This window comes from Biomphalaria glabrata, chromosome 10 (genome assembly GCF_947242115.1).
Source record: "Biomphalaria glabrata chromosome 10, xgBioGlab47.1, whole genome shotgun sequence".
NCBI classification, from domain to species: Eukaryota; Metazoa; Mollusca; class Gastropoda; family Planorbidae; genus Biomphalaria; species Biomphalaria glabrata.
In genome coordinates, this window is record NC_074720.1 from 39,710,065 (window position 1) to 39,729,298 (window position 19,234).

The following is a 19,234-nucleotide window of genomic DNA, read 5'->3' on the forward strand; positions in this document are numbered from 1 at the left end:
TTTTTTTTTGTACGGGAATTCGTTCCCTGAGTTTGGTGCTGACCCAACGTTGTTTGAGATTCGCGGGACAAATCTGTCACAGGTTGACCAGTTTTCAGCTATATCATGTAGGACTAAAAGATTAAATCAAAAACAAAGCTGTCCACCTCTAGTATGGCGCCTTAGCTTCTTTGTGGCGTTTTGGACAGATAGCTCTACAGAGTTGAGAGTCTTGGTGTCAGTTTAGGTCAAAGCAATTTGACACCTTTTCTTAATAACTTAAAAGACACACACAAGAAAAAAAATCAAATAATATTAAATTGATAAAAAATCATTTTATATAAAATACCAATATCACAAATGAGAAATTTGAAACAGGATCACAATGGCAAAAGATCACATACTAAAACTGTATAGCCTTGTCGCGAGGTGCTCAGGGCTCACCAAGACATTTTGTAGGGAACAGTACCAGGAAAAAGAAGAAGAGGCAGACAGAGAAAGCGATGGGAAAAAAACATCAACGTATGAATGGGCCATCCGTTAAAAGAGACTCAAGTCAAGGTAAAGAAGATGAATGGAGAAAAACCGTCATCTGATCATGTGTGGTACTCTAACGATCGAAATAATGGAAATGTGAAGATGTGTCATGATATGCTACGATATGATACAAGAGTGTAGTATACAGCATCTGATCGTTTGACCCGTCATTGTATAACACTGGCCTGATTGGTGAATAATGTCTCAAGATTATTGTAAAGTATCATTTCGAACATGTCAGTCTATTTCAACATCAATATCAGTCCAGTAGTATCATCTCAACAATGTTACATCACCTACGGTCTTGCTGTATAAACATCAGTAATATTACTTCTCCATCCGTTTGTAATATTAATATGAGTATATTGCATCAACATAAGTCTTCTATAATCAACATTATGAAGTGATTAGGTTGAAATCAATGGCACATCAACATTAGTCTTATCATATCAACATCAGTAATCTTATAACATCAACTGGACAACACACAACAACGAATACATCTGAACCCTTCGTTGACAATTTACAATAATAGCACTTGACCTTTGACCCGCTCCTTTCTACAAGCCATTCATTCATTAACCCACTTGACGTCGGCGCATGTCAGTGAATCCCTTAAGAAAACTGTAAGCGCTAACTTTGTTGTGAGTAATTTTTCTTCACAAACTTTAACGCGAATTTTCTTTGTTATTTCCCTTTGATTGATACCACTACTCATTTACTTCGGGTACTATGGCTGAGTGGTTAAGCGCTTGGCTCACGAACCTAGGGTCCTGGGTTCGAATCTCGTTGAAGACTGGGATCTTGAAATTCGGTATTTTTAAAGCGCCCCTGAGACCACCCAACTCTAATGGGTACCTGACTTTAGCTTGGGAAAGTAAAGGCAATTGGTCGTTGTGCTGGCCACACGACACCCTGCTTGTTAACCATAGACCAAAGAAACAATTAAAGTTTCCTTTTCAGACCTTCCGATCTATGGGACAGATGATGTTAAGGTCATCTGTTTCTGTGGCCAGCGCTTAACATTATCTGCCGTATCTTCAGGTCTAAAAGGGGAACTTTTCTTTATTACTTATTTTCTGCAAAACATACCTACACACAAATAGGCATAGGTACATGTCTGGATTTATATTGATAAGGCCCTAAGCTATTTGAGTTGTAAGGCCCCTTGTCATTAATATAAAGGAAATGTTCCTTTGAATCTTTCTTCCAAATCAGTGGTTCCCAAACTTGTTCCTCTAACGGAACACTTCGCACATTCTGAGTATTTTGCGAAGCACTTAGCTTGTTTTTGTTAGAGAGTAATTCTTGTAATGGTCTACTAGTTAATTATCCCAGTAGTTCTTCGAACACCAAGTCACGCCTCACGGAAGACTAGGGATCCACTGAACATAATTTAGGAAACACTGTTGTTAATGGTTGAAAGTATCCCTGGAACTATTAAGAAAGGGGACCCACTAAAGTAAAGTAAAGTTTCCCTTTCAGACCTTGCGATCTATGGGGCAGATGATGTTAAGGTCATCTGTTTCTTTGACCAATGGTTAACGAGCAGGCTAGCACAACGACCAACCGCCTTTACTTTCCCCAACTTAAGTCAGGTACCCATTAGAGTTGAGTTGACTCAGGGGCGCCCTAAAAAATCCAGAAATTCAAACTCCCAGGCTCCCGGGATTCGAACACAGGACCTCAGGTTCGGAAGCCAAGCGCTTAACCATTCGACCACCGCGCCCCCGGGGACCCACTAAGCTATAGCTTATGTTGCCTATAGATCATTCCAGTACTGCATAGCAAAAGCGCGCACGCACGCACACACACACAGACACACACACACACTATTTGAGCTGCTTAATTTGAAGGAGTAATGTTGGGTGTGTTTCCTTTGCTTCTTGACCTGGTCGATTTCTGGCACTGCCTGTGTGAGCACTGGAAGATGTGAGTGGTGTCCATCAGTACAATCAACATGAAGGAAGTGACCATCACTATGATACCGACTCCGCCCACGAACTTGGCAGAAGGGCGGTTATCCATTATCGACATCTTTTTCCTGATGTAGGAAGACAGGGTCTAAGGTGAAGGACAAATAGAATAACAAAAAGTAAGGTCAAAGGTCAATATAAACAAAATATGATGATTTTTCAAAAGGTTTAGATAATAGTGAACAAATAGATGCTATCTTACTAGATTTTTCTAAGGCTTTTGACAAAGTTCACCACCATAGTTTGCTTAAAAAATTAAAATATTTCGGCATTAATGGTCCACTGCATCAGTGGATTAAAGACTTTCTGATAGGGAGAGAACAAACTGTAATAATAAATGGCTCTAAATCAACACCGATAACAGTAAACTCAGGTGTACCTCAAGGAACAGTCTTGGGTCCACTACTATTTTTAATTTACATAAATGATTTACCAAATTGCATTAGTTCAGGAACAAAAGTCAGATTATTTGCAGACGATTGCATAATATATAGAACAATAAAAACAACACAAGACACAGATATTTTACAAAGAGAATTAGATGAATTACAGAAATGGGAATCAAATTGGAGCATGTCTTTCCACCCAGAAAAATGTCAGTTGTTAAGAGTAACAAAAAAACTAAAACAAATTAATTCCACTTATCTTATTCATGGCAAATCAGTAACACAGACTAAAAACGCAAAATACCTAGGTGTTATAATAAATGAAAAACTGTCATGGAATCCACATATTGATGAAACTACAAAAAAATCAAACAAAGCATTAGGATTTATTAAAAGAAATTTCTATAAATCAAATAAGAACATAAAACTAAAATGTTATTTAACCTTGGTTAGGCCAATAATAGAATATGCATCCTCTGTTTGGGACCCCCCAACTCAAGAAAACATTAAGAAACTAGAACAGACACAAAATAGAGCAGTGCGATTCATAACAAACGAATATTCACATTTGACTAGAGTAACACCTTTAGTAAAATCACTAAATTTAGAAAGTCTTCAGGACAGAAGGCTCAAAAGTAAAGTAGCAATAATACATAAAACACTGAACCATAATCTTCAAATACAAAAACAAAATTTAATAAAATACTCTGAAAGACACAAAGATAAAGGCACATTCCTCGTCCCATATGCTAGGACAAATTTGTACAAATACTCCTTCTTCCCTAGTGCTATTAGAGCATGGAATGGGTTGCCTGAGCTAGCCAGGAAAACCAGTGACTTGGCAGAATTTAAGTCATTGGTTAATATGCATGACTAAATGCATGACGCGTAGGACGTAATCATCTTCTTTTTTGAAGTAACGTCTGTATTATATAAGATAAGATAACATTATCGCTATTATACGAGACTTGTTAGAACAAGAAGTGACGTAGTAGCCATGGCGCAAGGCGGTTTATTCCGCCAGGGGTCTTTAAAAAAAAAAAGCCAACTGATGTGTTTGATAGTTGTTTGTGGCTTTAAGAAGAGTTACACGCTTTAGGCTTTGGCAGAACTGTATAACTGGCAAGAACTCGTTCCCGGGCAATGCTACTCAACCCTCACCGTCGCGCTCCGTTCGAAATTGGCGTTTCCTTTTAAACGTTACCTATAAATTTTATTGGGGAGGGGAGGGGGGGGTATTTTATCATTAGCTTACCGCAGAGTTTACTTAGAAGAGACAATTACCATGTTTTCGCGCATATACCCCCTCTCCCCCGGTACGGGTACAACACGCACACGCGAATACCCCGCGCAAATTACAAAATAAGTAAAAACAAAATCGTACACCCCCCCGCACCCTAATACACCCCGCGTGACTTGTGGTAAGCTTGTCACTATTGATTACTGGCATGTTAACAGTGAACTAGGTCTAAAGACCCGCCGGTATGTCCATAGTTTCCGTATGAGTAAAATGCATTTAGTAAACCCCCGCACATCTGTCATTCGTTTGTAAACAAAACAACAAAAACGCTAAAATACGGTAGGCGTCGGTAGGCCAGTGTTTCCCAAACATTTTCCTTAACGGAACACTTCGCACATTCTGAGTATTTAGCGGAACACTTCGCACATTCTAAGTATTTAGCGGAACACTTCGCACATTCTGAGTATTTAGCGGAACACTTTACTTAATTTGATTAATTCATGTCATGGCCTACTAGTTAATTATTCCAGTAGTTTGTGGAACACCTATTCAGGCCTCGCTGAAAATTAGGGTTCCGCGTCTGAACGCAGTTTGGGAAACACTTAGTTGGGGAAGCAAAACAAAACCCCTCGTTTTTTTTTGGTATTTACGGGACGAGTCCATTGCACTTGTGGGGGTGGAAGAAGGCCCCCAATTAACGTCAAAAACCACACACCGTTTCTCAAGGGGCCGTTTTCAAGGGGGACATTAGCACGGCGGATGTGGTACAGAGAAGGAACATGGTGTGTGTGTGTTCGCCTCTAACCCGATCGTCTTGGGATTCGAACCATCGGTAATAGGGAAGTAAACAATGCACGCCTGCTTTGGGGCTTCCCCTGTACTGAGTGTAATACTGAACCTTCTAGTTTCTTAAGAAAGCGGGGGGGGGGGGGGGGGGGAGGGTGACCATCATTTTCTTAAACGCCAGTTCACCGGCCACTTGCCACAACTTCTAACGAATCCCGCGTGACACATTTGAGGCCCCAAGAAAAGTCTTCGCCAAAGTCAGACGCAGAAGATGAAAATAATACTTAAATAGTACCCCTCGACTGAAAACGGCTTTGTCTACATCAGTGGTAGCAAAATATGCAGGTCGCGAAATTGTTTGTGTGGTCATGTAAAGCACTACACATATCTTTAATACTTTCTGAATCAAAGACATTGCCATTTTTTTATTTATTTATCAAACAAATTACAGTTTTTTTTTTGTTTTTTTTTCCAATTCCCTTGTTCAGTTCACTAATTCTCCATTTGAAAAGGTCAGATAAAATTGGGAGTACATGGTTCTCGAAAACGGCTCTAACGGCTTTCCTGAAAATGTGACTTTTGGTATATATCTTTGGTAAAAGAGTTACAAGCTACACCAGGCCACACTAGGAAAACTGTATTTCGACCGTTATATTATCTTGTAAAATCAAATTTGGTCTAGACTCTAGAGTGGTCTAGACAATCCAGACAATCTTTATCTTGATCAGAAACGTCAGCGGGTATTCCCGCAAGTTCATTAAAGAGTGAAATATATAAATAGACATTCGGGAACATTTTACGCAGCTGAACTGTTGTTTTTTTTTTTTCATAAGACGAGGAACATCTAGACTGGTTTCTCATATGAGGAGGAACATCTAGACTGGTTTCTCATATGAGGAGGAACATCTAGACTGGTTTCTCATATGAGGAGGAACATCTAGACTGGTTTCTCATATGAGGAGGAACATCTAGACTGGTTTCTCATATGAGGAGGAACATCTAGACTGGTTTCTCATATTAGGAGGAACATCTAGACTGGTTTCTCATATTAGGAGGAACATCTAGACTGGTTTCTCATATTAGGAGGAACATCTAGACTGGTTTCTCATATGAGGAGGAACATCTAGACTGGTTTCTCATATGAGGAGGAACATCTAGACTGGTTTCTCATATGAGAAGGAACATCTAGACTGGTTTCTCATATGAGGAGGAACATCTAGACTGGTTTCTCATATGAGGAGGAACATCTAGACTGGTTTCTCATATGAGGAGGAACATCTAGACTGGTTTCTCATATGAGGAGGAACATCTAGACTGGTTTCTCATATGAGGAGGAACATCTAGACTGGTTTCTCATATGAGGAGGAACATCTAGACTGGTTTCTCATATTAGGAGGAACATCTAGACTGGTTTCTCATATTAGGAGGAACATCTAGACTGGTTTCTCATATTAGGAGGAACATCTAGACTGGTTTCTCATATGAGGAGGAACATCTAGACTGGTTTCTCATATGAGGAGGAACATCTAGACTGGTTTCTCATATGAGGAGGAACATCTAGACTGGTTTCTCATATGAGGAGGAACATCTAGACTGGTTTCTCATATGAGGAGGAACAACAGGAAACTACAAATCTATGAACAAACATTGTAAGACAATTTGACAACGTCTGCAAACCCAGGTTTTACACCCTTGCTCCTCCAATGGTAGTACCTCAATGTGCAGCAGAAGGTGCTCCTTTATCTTCTCCGTTTCTTCCGCCACCAGGGCGTCTCTCAAGGTTTTATTGTTGGGAATATCTATCACCTGGCACCCGCATATGCAGTCGGAGACAGCGGCTGTCGTCGTTGAGACATTTCCTGGAGAAGAGCAACGAAATATGCTTCAAATAATATTTTGAAATAATATCTTGAAATAATAATATCTTGAAATAATAATAACTTCAAATAATAATAACTTGAAATAATAATAACTTGAAATAATATCTTGAAATAATAATATCTTGAAATAATAATAACTTCAAATAATATCTTGAAATAATAATATCTTGAAATAATATCTTGAAATAATAATATCTTGAAATAATAATAATTTCAAATAATAATAACTTCAAAAATAACTTCAAATAATAATAACTTCAAATAATAAAAACTTGAAATAATAATAACTTGAAATAATAAAAACTTCAAATAATAATAACTTCAAATAATTGCCTAATTACTTCAAATAATAATAACTTCAAATAATAATAATAATAATAAAACCACAACGTGCATATGAATATGTTTAAGACTAAGACTGCTATATTTGGTCCTAATTGGGAACTTTGTTTAGTTCACTCTAAAGAGAATTTGCCGTACGAGTCACATAAGTGCATACAAAAAATTCATTTCAAGCGAACTATATTGGCAGATTTGAAATAAACAATGTCAAGGACGCCATATTGAAAGGTCATTGTTGCCAACTAAATAAGTGAAAAGTGTATATAAAAATTCATTTAGAATTTTCCCAATTACAGTTATCTGCAATTTGATAAAACTTAATTTCTACAAAGCTTCTCTGTTATGGCTAGAACAGAAAAAGTTTAAAACTCCCATATTCCACTTTTAGTCAGGGTTTTTTTGTGGGTCATCTCTCGTCACCGAGAAGTACATAGAAGCCTAATTAATTCATAAAGCGCAGGTTGTGTGTGTGGGGGTGTGTGTTTGTGGGGTGTGTGAGTGGGTGTGTTTGTGGGGTGTATGTGGGGGTGTGTGTGTGTTCAGAATGTGAATGTTCTTCGTGTTTACAACTCTATTGTTATTGTTACAGACTGAGGTGGACAATAGTTGTCGAATTGATTTTCCATTTGTTTGGACCGATAAAATTATCTTATCTCATCTTCTTTTATCTCATCTTATCTTAAATGTCCCTCCCCTAACAGAGACATAGAAAGGCAAAGAACGTCCATCAATGTACGTATGTGAAATGTTTATATGTAACAGAGAGACACCTGTGTTTTTTTTTTATATTTTGTTTAGAAATCAATCGATTATAAGTTACAATGGTACACTGTAGACATTGAGGTTTAACCTTCATACTATCCGTCACATGTGTACGATATGCAATGTACGGGATTTAAAAGTTTCCAAATGTATTCGCATCTTGCATTAATTTTACATTCATTTCTTTTTTCAATCCAATTTTTTTCAATTATATAAGGTCTGTTAGCATGGAATAGTTTGTTTTTTTTTGGGGTCGAAACTGTAATGTAATAATTGAAACCTAAGTTTGATACACTGGCGGATCAAGGGGGGTGGGGGCGGTAGGGGTATATACTGTACGCACGCTTATGCTTAGGGTTAAGGCTTACTGGGCGTTAGGGTTAGGGTTTGAAAAAAAATCGCCCCCCCCCCTCCAAAGCTCTGGATCCGCCGTGTCTGAGGAGTCAGTCGACTTGTATGGTAGCTAAGAGGCATTACGCGGTTTCTTGCCAGAGCACTACGGGAGGATCGAGTCCTTTCTGCTCTGATTTTTCAATAGGAGTTCATCTCAGGATCCGCTAGTGTGTGTGTGTGTGGGGGGGGGTGTATTTAAATTTTTATATTTACGAAATAAAATGTGAATACTCTAATTTTATTCACATTTCATATCATCCCCATCCTTTCTTTCTATTACCACTAACGAGAGAAGTCTTATGTCATACTTACATGTTACATACATGTAACGGCCCCGTGGCCTAATGGATAAGGCGTCTGACTTCGGATCAGAAGATTGCGAGTTCGAATCTCGTCGGGGTCGAAAATATTTTTTTAGCAATTGTTTTTATTTCTGCCTTCTTGTTGTTGGTTTGTGAAAATTTCGAAAGGGAAATTTTGTTGAAGTACTACAACAATGTGAATTTTTGTAGAAATTTGTAGACATTTTTGTGGAAATTTGTAGAAATTTTTTAATTTGTAGAAATTTTTGTAGAAAGTTTTGTAGAAATTTGTAGAAATTTTTGTAGAAATTCTATCTCCTGTTCTGCCATTGCATAACTCGCTATGTCTTGTCTGTTTTTCATATAGGTTCAAAGATATTTCTTATATAGGGAAAATAGGAGTTGGATTTCGATTCTCGTGGGGTATTTAGGATGGAAAGCACCTCTAGTGAACAGGCAGGGTAGCTTGGCTCATTCTTGGTCCCCACTCGGTACCCAACTCTCATCTGTGGCTACCAGTAGCTGTAACATGCGCAGCGGCCGCACCCTGGAAACGGCTTTGACTGTCCGGCTAAACCAGGTAGAGGGTATCTGACGTGTGCGTGACATTCAGTAAACACTGTGCTTTTGTCAAACCTATTATGTGAAGTCTGGACTTGGCGGCCTGTGCGAAAGGTCACTGTAATTAATATAATCGGACAGAAAGGCAATTACCAGCATAACGTTGTGGAGCACTTTAGAGCTGGACAAGACCCACAGACCGTCTTTAGTTATCCACTGCACCCAAACTCGTCTTGACGCAAATTTGCTTTCGGAAAAGGATGTAACATTGGTGTGAGGTGGACGTGTTGCGCGAAACTTTGTAAGAGCATGCATTGACTCCGGCCTCACTCTAAATACAAATATACCAGGTCTACGAAAAGCTAACTGGAATTTAAGCATCAAAATAAATGGACAGATTCACCTAGCTTTGCAGAACCCTACCGAAACTGAAAGATCGAAAATAAAATAACTTGCGAATCGCCAAGGCCAGTATAATGTATGGAAGACGGCCAGAAAAGTGTGTATTATGTAAACCATTGGTAGCAGTACAAAATAATTAAGACTGTCATCATCATTTCATCATTTTTGTTATAAAAATGGTTTGTAAATGTAAGCATATAGTATTGTTACTTTGTAATAACTAGAATTTGAGTAGGCTTTATTGTACAGACCGATAAACGTTTGCGTACAATTAGTGGACGTCTTTAATGGACGACCTCTAACGTAAACAAGTACAAACCCGCTGAAGACGTCACGGTCAGTAAAGTTGTTGATGGTATCGTTGTTGCAATGGACCCCGGTATAGTCGATACTGTCGTTGTGCTCTGTTCCCCTTGTCTTAATGACGTTGCAGCGGTCTCGCTTGGCCAGCCGTCAGAGCTCGTTTCCGTTAAAATAGCGGCACTTTCCGAGGTCGTCGTCGCTTCCGTTGTCGCCTCGTTTAGCAGGGGTGTCATATCCGTAGCCGACGTGTTTGATCGAGAGATGGAGTCTGTCAATAAACTCGTCGTTTGGGGCTCCGTCTTTACCGCGGTGCTGGTTGGGACAGAGCTTGATAAGGTGCTGCCCTGCGTGGTGGCGTCTCGGAAGCTCTCCGTTGTCAACTCTGCCCCTGTTGTCGTCTCTTGTAAGGCAGCTGTCGTCAATACTGACGTTTTTGTAACTTCTTGACAAAGAAATCCTGCAAAATTGAGAAAGAGGATCATTAGAGATCATTAAAGAAATGGAGATGTCCAGGAAAATACTAGATCTATAACTGGATTGCAGTTTATTGACATTAAGGATAATTAAAGATTTTAATTTTTGGCGGATGAAATTTATCGTTGACTATACCCTTATGACAGAATAAAGGAAAATTATGTTAAGCTATTTTTGTTTTAAAAAAGGTATATGATAATACTATTAGCATTTCAATTTTCAGCTCATCTACTTCACAGATATTTCTAGTTTTACATATATGTCTAGTTCACAGATATTTCTAGTTGCCAGATATATCTAGCTCACAGGCATATCTATTAACAGATAAGTCTAGTTCACAGATATGAATAGTTAGTTCTCCCTCTCTCTCTCTCTCTCTCTCTCTCTCTCTCTCTCTCATTTTCTTATTTCTTTCAATGCTTTGAGTTTCCTTCACCAATTATTTCATGCCATCCCAAGCTGTTACTCTCTCGTTCTATTCTGTCTGTCTCTAACGCCTAGAAAGACGCTTACCCCTGCTGTCTGAACAGTTCCGCTCTAGGAGGTATTGGTCGGTGTAGAACCTCAGACACATACCATTGTATTTCGATAGATTTGTTAAACTAGAAATGAAAGATTGTGGCACAGTTCCTCCAGTGTCCCACACAAAGGCTGAAACATAGAGAAAAAAAAAATTGCGTTTGACCAGTGACGACTCAAACAACGACCCACGGGCTATATCCGGCCCCTGTATTACTACTAGCCGACCCTTCAACGTTCCTGATCACAGTTTGTACTGGCCTATGTTCCATTTATATCGTTGTGATTTATGACCATGGCTAGAAATTAATATGCAGGTGCTTCCTTTTTCCTAGCCCCCTCCCGGATAGAGCCCCCCTCCCGAATAGAACCCCCCCCCCCTTTTCCAGGATAGAGCCCCCCTCCCGTAGATCTATTAGACAACAACAACTATTATACAATATTCGAAAAGTTCATTAGTGGATCGGAGCGCTTGCAAGGCTGCCCCATGAACCCGGTGACCGTTAGAAGAATTTCTCAAAATGGACAGGCGTGGAACAGGAGCTCTTCACCCCAAGTCCCGACTGAAGGTCCCATAATGCCAATGATCTTTACCACGGTTGGGTCGTTCCATTTACGTGGCGCGCAGTCGCCGGTCCTGGGCTCGCTCACTTCAAGCGGTCGAAGGCCGAGCTAACCACAGGGAATTTCTCTATATTTGTATTCTGTAACCGCCATCAAGCTGTATAAGAACCGTCATTCCACTCCAGCCACGGGTCTCTGATGACGGCCCACTTATGGATCGGCCTGGCGGGCTTGTTGGACTGGGATGTCAGGTTTCTATTTCATCCTCACTTTGGAGAGTTTAAAATTAACTTCGCTAAATTGTTGGGTTTTCCTGGCTGATTCAGGCAACCCATTCAATTCTCTAACGGCACAGGGAAAGAAAGAGCAATTGTTTGAATTTGTCTTAGGAAATGAAATACAAAATGTGAGTCTATCTTTGTGTCTACATATTCCAGACGCTCATCCAATCTTGCCTTTTCTTTTATGTTTTTTTTTTAATTATCATTAATTATTTTGATTGAAATGTATCGCCCCTTGCATTTACATTATCGCTTTCTCTTCTTTACTTTACATTATTTCATTGCTCAAAGAAATGTTGTTGTTTTTGTTCATATAAATTAAGACGTGAGATTTGCGGACTACGGGATACTTGCTGCTCCCAAGTGAATGAATGGACTCCATGACATGGAATAGCATGGGATTTGGGTGCTCGGGTGGCTTTGCCTCTTTAGGGACCCCCTGCATTTTGACATTCGACACCATGACATAATGTACTTAATAAAATACATATTGTCTAATGTGTGGTATACATGCAGCATGGTCACTAATTTACATAACATGAATAGCGAGATAACATGGCATTGGCTTAATATTTAATGTAAAAAAAATAATTTGACACTCATTTGGGGGTGGGGGGGGGGGCTTTTCAAATGGGGACACGGAGGGGGGGGGGGATTTTCACATTTTTACCCCACCTCCCCCAATCGGAGTTACGCCACTGGCAGTAGATTTAAACATGTCTATTAAGTAGAATTCAACGTTATTCGATTGAAGTCTATGACAAGCCATTTCCTTATCTGAATAAATGTACTTATTGTTCGGTTCTTTAATAGCTCCTGGACAAGTGTACATAAAAAATCTTTGTAAAAAAATTGTTGCAGAGAAGGCTGGTAATGCCCTAAATAACTTGCACAGGGCCGACCATACGTTTTATTGCTACCAAAGCTCTGTGGTCATCAATGAAAAAGCAAAATACAAAAAAAACAAAATACTTAAAGAAAAAATAAGAAGGCTTTATTAAGTGTATCAATTAGTTCGGATCAGTCATGTAATTAAATTTGTAATAGATCTAAACTAACAATATTAAATCTGTGTGATTACAAATATTTTTACCAATTGTTTTGTTTTGGCGCAACTTCATGCTTTTAGCTTTCTCATTATGCTATGATCCTATCATTCGTCCGGACAAGCTGGAAAGGGGTGAAGGAGAAAGAACGGGGTATCTGATGGTCGTTTTTTAAATGTACTTATAAAAACAAAAGTGACCTGAATTCAAACTCGTGGGCTAAAACCTTCTTAGGCTTCTCCAGCCAACACGATAACCACTCTGCTAGCGAAGAGCTTTTAAACATGGAATATTGTATAGTTATCTATTTTTTTCTTTTTCATGTTTGTGTCCACCAAGCCTCAGACGACGACCTATAAAGGAGACTAATTCAGCTTATATCACCACTACGGTTATGTACAATTTCTTTCCCTTGTTCGAGATGCCAATTTAAAGTAATTAATTACCAATATTTAATTAACTGATTGGTTAATTTTATTTATGGATTCTTGTGTTGCCAGGAAAAGGAAATAATTGTACGAAATTTCAGCTTGATCCGAGGTTGGGCTTGTGAGGAATACAAACTTTTTTACCAGACAGACCAACAGACAGAGTGAATTGATATAAGCTTTGTAAAAATTAATGAAAGGGCAATAACCTGATACCCGACTCTGATTTACAACGCTCAGTCAGTGTTTCAACATGCATTGCAAAGTGCATTGAACTTTAAAATAAGATCTCAATGTCAATGTCAAATTCACGTCCACAACAAAAGTGCAATTGTTCCGTCCATTATATTTAAGACTAACATTTAAAAGAATCGCTATTCTTTCGACCTATTTCCTAAGTGGCGTTGAGATCGATGGCTTGCTAGAAAATCAAGCTCTATAGCAATTAGACTTCTGAGACCTCCACAGGAAGTAGCTCTTCACAACCAAGAATGTTTCCCAGCCGAATGTGAAACCGTTTCCGGGCCGCCCGATGCGCCACCTTGTGTGGACTTCTGTAAACATTCACCACAGAAAGAGACACATATAATAGCGTTATGTCCACGTGTGAATTGGGCAACTCAACATGGAGATGTGAAGCTGTAAAGAAGGACAGGATATCAATGGCGGAGGTCACTGCATAGTTATATAGAGTATTAATAGTCTAGACAATAATGTGATGAATAGGTGTACTATTCTATTTAAAAATAAATAGGCCGACTTATGGATACTGAAAATACTTAATAAATACATGTATATGATTTTAACAAAATGTTGAAAAACAATGTCTGTTTGTTTTGTTTTGTTTGAATTTCAGTTTGACATCGGAGGACATTGAAGAATATGTTATTCATAAAAGTTTATTGCATTTTGATCCGCGTCGCATGTTTTTATATAGAGATTAAACAAAGTACAAAGAAATCCTTAACTTATCTAGGGAGTAGAACTCTTCCCTAACAACTATATCTATTAATAACATATGAGTTAGTTCCCTTATTCAATATCAAACAAAATAATTAGTTACCAATAATTAATTGGATAAGTGGTAATTTTTTATTTTGTCATTATTATTATAATTTTTGTTATTCATGTTTGGTTAGGTACAGTAAATACTTACTTAAAGTATCAACTTGATATGAGAATGCGTGTGGGAGAAATAGCATTAACTTCTAATTAAGGGGACTAAACCCTTCAAAATTTAGCCATTTCTGTAAAAACTGAAGCATTAGTTTTCCTTGTTGGTATCAAACTAAATAATTAATTACCAGTAATTAATTGACTGTTAGATTATTTTTTTTATTGATTCCTATCTTGTCTACGCCAATTGATTAATTGTGCAAAATTTCAACTTGATCCGAAAATGGGTGTGGGAGAAATAACGTGAACAAACTTTTTACCAGACAGACAGGCAACCTGTGTGAGTTGATATAAGCTTTGTTAAAAACTACCTTCGCATTTCGTCGCCAAAGATTTTTTTTTACCAAATATTTTGTTTTTACTTCCGAAATAAAACCTATATTTATATTGTGTTTATAACCAAGTATTTCCAGTTTAACATGTGTAAGTATTGGAGGCGCGGTAAAGCGCTTGGCTTTCGAACCGGAGGTTCCGGGTTCGAATCCTGGTGAAGACTGGAATTTTTAATTTCGGGATCCTTGAGCGCGTCTAAGTCCACCCAGCTCTAATGGGTACCTGACATGTGTTGGGGGAAAAGTAAAGGCGGTTGGTGGTTGTGTTGGCCACATGACACCCTCGTTAACCGTAGGTCACAGAAACAGATGACCTTTACATCTGCCCTATAGACCACAATGTCTGAAAAGGGAACTTTACTATGTGTTAAGAATTGCTAACTATAAATCGTTAATTTGGATTTTTTTTTTTTGTTATAAACTTACCTGATACATTTACTTTGAATGTAGCTCCAACCCATATCTCGTTTTTCGAAAAGTTATTTGCCAGTAACTTGTGCCAGTAATCAAATACATATTGAGAGTATATAACAGCAAGAGTCATGTTGATATTAGCACATGTGTTCTTGGAGAGAGCAATATGTCATATATATATATTGTTACAAATGACCAGTGACAGGAAGAGGTTAACGTGTGACCCCGACGAGATAACACAGCAGCGGGTGTTCCCTGGAATGTACATTTTCAAGCATCTTTTTACAGAGCTTCTTCGTCGGGGTCACACGTTAACCTCTTCCTGTCACTGGTCATTTGTAACAATATGAATAAGAAAAATAATGAATAGTAAAACACAAATTAAAAAAACATTTTTTAAATACAATATCTCCTTTATACAACTTATATAGAGCGACTATTTTTTCTTAATAACTAATTAAAGTTCAATTTTTAATAAGGAACATTTTTACCCCACTACATCCCCCTCCGCGGGATCGTGGTGGCCGAGTGGTTAAGCGCTTGGCTTCCGAGCCTGGGGTGCTGTGTTCAAATCTCGGTGATTGGGATTTTCAATTCCAATATTTTTAGGGCGTCCCTGAGTCCATCCGACTCTAATAAGTAACTATATTTAGTTGGGGAAGGTAAAAGACATTTGGTCGTTGTACTGGCCACATGACACCCTGTCATTGTCCGTTGGCAGGAAAAACGGATGACCTTAACATCATCTGCCCTATAGATCGTAAGGTCTTAAATGGGACCTTAACTTCTTGTTATATTCAAGACTTTGAAGCCGATACGCAATAATATTTTTGAACATTAACTTGAATAAATAATGCCTGCTGGCGAACGACTGTTTACAATTACCTGAGCTGCCTCCCTCGGGACACTGTTTGTACAAAGTTTAAACTCTGTGCCATTGACAGTGACATTTGTCCAGCATGACGGTACTGTGGCTGACAGACACTGACGTGCTAAAAGATAAAAACGACACACACAAAATTAAATTGTTTTTAAGCGACTTGATAGTTTAAAAAATAAAAGCTCACACGTATCATAACTTCGATTTTTTTAGCTACCCATAAAGGGAAAATAATGTGTGTGGTGTATCTGTATGTCCGTCCGTCAGTCCGTCCTCGCCGGCTAAATTGCCAAAATTGGAAAAGATATTGACAATTCAGTATCATGATATTTCCTGCAAACGTCTTGCGCCACTGCTTCTTTTATCTTCTGAACTGAAAAGTAATCTTTTACAAATTATTTATTCTTTTTTTTTTCATAAAGATACACCACTTTTTCATAAAAAAATAACTTCAGGGGATGTAAGTATTATAATAGTCACAGATAACTCTGGCTTCATTGATGGATGGATTCGCTCATTGAAGAAAAAAAATGCTTCTAAGGCCACAATCGATAAAATATTATTGGTTCATTTTTTAAGATTAGTTCCCTGTATTAGCTAACTTATTTAGCACAATAATCCTCAAATGTTGTTTTTTTAAAGATTTTTTATCCGAGCTTTTAGCTTTAAGCCTATACAAGAGATTAAATTTTTAATGAGTGTTCTAGATGCACCAATAGAAAAGGGAGGTCAATTTAAATGGAATTCATGTCTAGATCTAAGTTTATTAATGGTCTGTTGGTGTTGTAACATCAAACTGCTAGGCAACTAAACCGCTGTAGGCGTATTAGAGTTTAACTTATAAACTTAGAAATAACTTGAATAGCTTCTTTTGTGAACAAAACTTTGAAAAAATAAACAAATTCAACTTTTGGGTGAAATGAATGAGTTCCAAAAAACGGAAAAAAACAACACGTCTTTTCACTCTAGCAATCTGAAGTCGTCTGCACTACCTTGGACCGCTGACGACAACGTAGCTTCTCTTGCAACATCCACACTGCATAGCTTACCACTTCGCACCGTCACCATAGAAACAAACGCAAACTTCACAACAATTAATAGTTGAAAAAACAATTTTAGAATGATGAACATTTAATAATTGTAATATAAAAGGCATTATAGAAGTGATAAGGTGTTATTATGTTTTTCACTCATCTCTAGATCTAAATTTAGATTTATTCACCATGAATGGATCTGTAGACCAAAATCTAGAATTCTGGAGAACACCAGATGGTTTCTGAAAGAAAAGCTTTGAGAACTCTTACAAAGGTCTTGGGAAACACTACCACAGACCACAGGCAAAGACGACGAAAGCAGAAATTAAATCGACCCAGTCTGACAATTGCTATTTATCTATCTATCTATCTATCTATCCATCCATCCATCCATCCATCTATCTATCTATCTATCTATCTATCTATCTATCTATCTATCTATCCATCCATCCATCCATCCATCCATCTATCTATCTATCTATCCATCCATCCATCTATCTCTATCTATCTCTATCTATCTTTCTATCTTTCTATCTATCTATCTATCTATCTATCTATCTATCTATCTATCTATCTATCTATCTAATCTATCGATCTATCTATCTATCTATCTATCTATCTATCTATCCATCCATCCATCTATCTATCTCTATCTATCTCTGTCTATCTTTCTATCTTTCTATCTATCTATCTATCTATCTATCTATCTATCTATCTATCTATCTATCTATCTATCTATCTATCCATCCATCCATCTATCTATCTATCTCTATCTATCTTTCTATCTATCTATCTATCTATCTATCTATCTATCTATCTATCTATCTATCTATCTATCTATCTATCTTTCTATCTATCTATCTATCTATCCATCCATCCATCTATCTATCTATCTATCTCTATCTATCTATCTATCAATCTATCTATCTATCTATCTATCTATCTATCTATCTATCTATCTATCTATCTATCTCTATCTATCTATCAATCTATCTATCTATCTATCTATCTATCCATCCATCCATCTATCTATCTATCTATCTCTATCTATCTATCTATCAATCTATCTATCTATCTATCTATCTATCTATCTATCTATCTATCTATCTATCTCTATCTATCTATCAATCTATCTATCTATCTATCTCTATCTATCTATCTATCTATCAATCTATCTATCTATCTATCTATCTATCTATCAATCTATCTATCTATCTATCTATCTATCTATCTATCTATCTATCTATCTATCTATCTATCTATCTATCTATCTATTTCACTTTCCTACATGTATTTATCTATTCTTTTTTTTTGTCTCATCACCTTTGCCTGTAATCTAGACTCTCAATTTGACAATCTAGCTCAGACATAAAACTAAAGAGTATGATGTATCAGTACTCACGTAGAGACCACAAGATCCATCCTATCAAGGGTAAACTCCAGCCCAGATAAAATAGATCCCAAGACAGACAGACACTCTTCTTTGTGACTTTCTTTTTTCTTGTGAGCATTTCGCCAGACGTCAATGTTGCCTCAGCCTCTGATCTTTAAAAAGACATAAAAAAAATGAATAAAAGAAAGATTAAAGGGAGAATAAAGGAAGAATAACATTATGAAAGGACGATGAAAGTAGATTTGTGAGTCAGTAGGTCTGACTTGTGTACATGTTATCTGAAGTTGTCTGGGAGATGAAAAGCTTGAAATGTGAAACCGACACTTCACAGGTTTGAATCTTATCATCGTCATTCTTGTGTTTTTCTTTAACATGTTTCCTGGTGCTACCTTGCTCAGGCATGGTGAGTTGGTTAGGCTTGTTGAGTTGGTCAGGTATGGTGAGTTGGTTAGGTATGGTGAGTGGGTCAGGCATGGTGAGTTAGTCTGTCATAGTAAGTTTTTCATTCATGGTGAGTTGGTCAGGCATGGTAAGTTAGTCAGGCATTGTAAGTTGGTCAGGCATGGAAAGTTGGTCAGGCATGGCAAGATGGTCAGGCATGGATTGTACCAAATGTCCTCGTAGGTTAAGCTCTAATAAGAATCAAAATCTTCCGAGCACTTAAGAACTCACTCTCTCTAAACCTTACATTGATAAACAACAATATGGCTCATTCTTGTACGCTCAAGTTCTCATCCTGGGAGAGGGGAAAGAGTGGTTTCCCAAACAGGAGATAATACAGGGTTCAACATAAATGAAATAGAAACCTCTTTTGTGGTGACTGAACTAGAACGAGATAACTCTT

At 37.8% G+C, this 19,234-nt stretch overlaps 1 protein-coding gene and 1 non-coding gene across 2 annotated transcripts; one reads left to right on the plus strand and one right to left on the minus strand.

The window, feature by feature from the left end:
* Positions 1–2,184: 2,184 nt before the first annotated feature.
* On the minus strand, positions 2,185–18,534 carry LOC106066029 (uncharacterized). The gene is made up of 7 exons (XM_056043461.1): positions 18,400–18,534; positions 15,969–16,075; positions 15,096–15,234; positions 10,837–10,974; positions 9,866–10,306; positions 6,618–6,763; positions 2,185–2,580 (listed from the first exon to the last, which is right to left on the minus strand). The coding sequence occupies exons 1-7, from the start codon at positions 18,506–18,508 to the stop codon at positions 2,362–2,364; spliced, it is 1,299 nt and encodes a 432-aa protein (XP_055899436.1). The 5' UTR covers positions 18,509–18,534; the 3' UTR covers positions 2,185–2,361.
* On the plus strand, positions 8,612–8,684 carry Trnar-ucg (transfer RNA arginine (anticodon UCG)). Its single transcript has one exon. It is a non-coding gene; the product is annotated as a tRNA-Arg (tRNA).
* Positions 18,535–19,234: the final 700 nt, after the last annotated feature.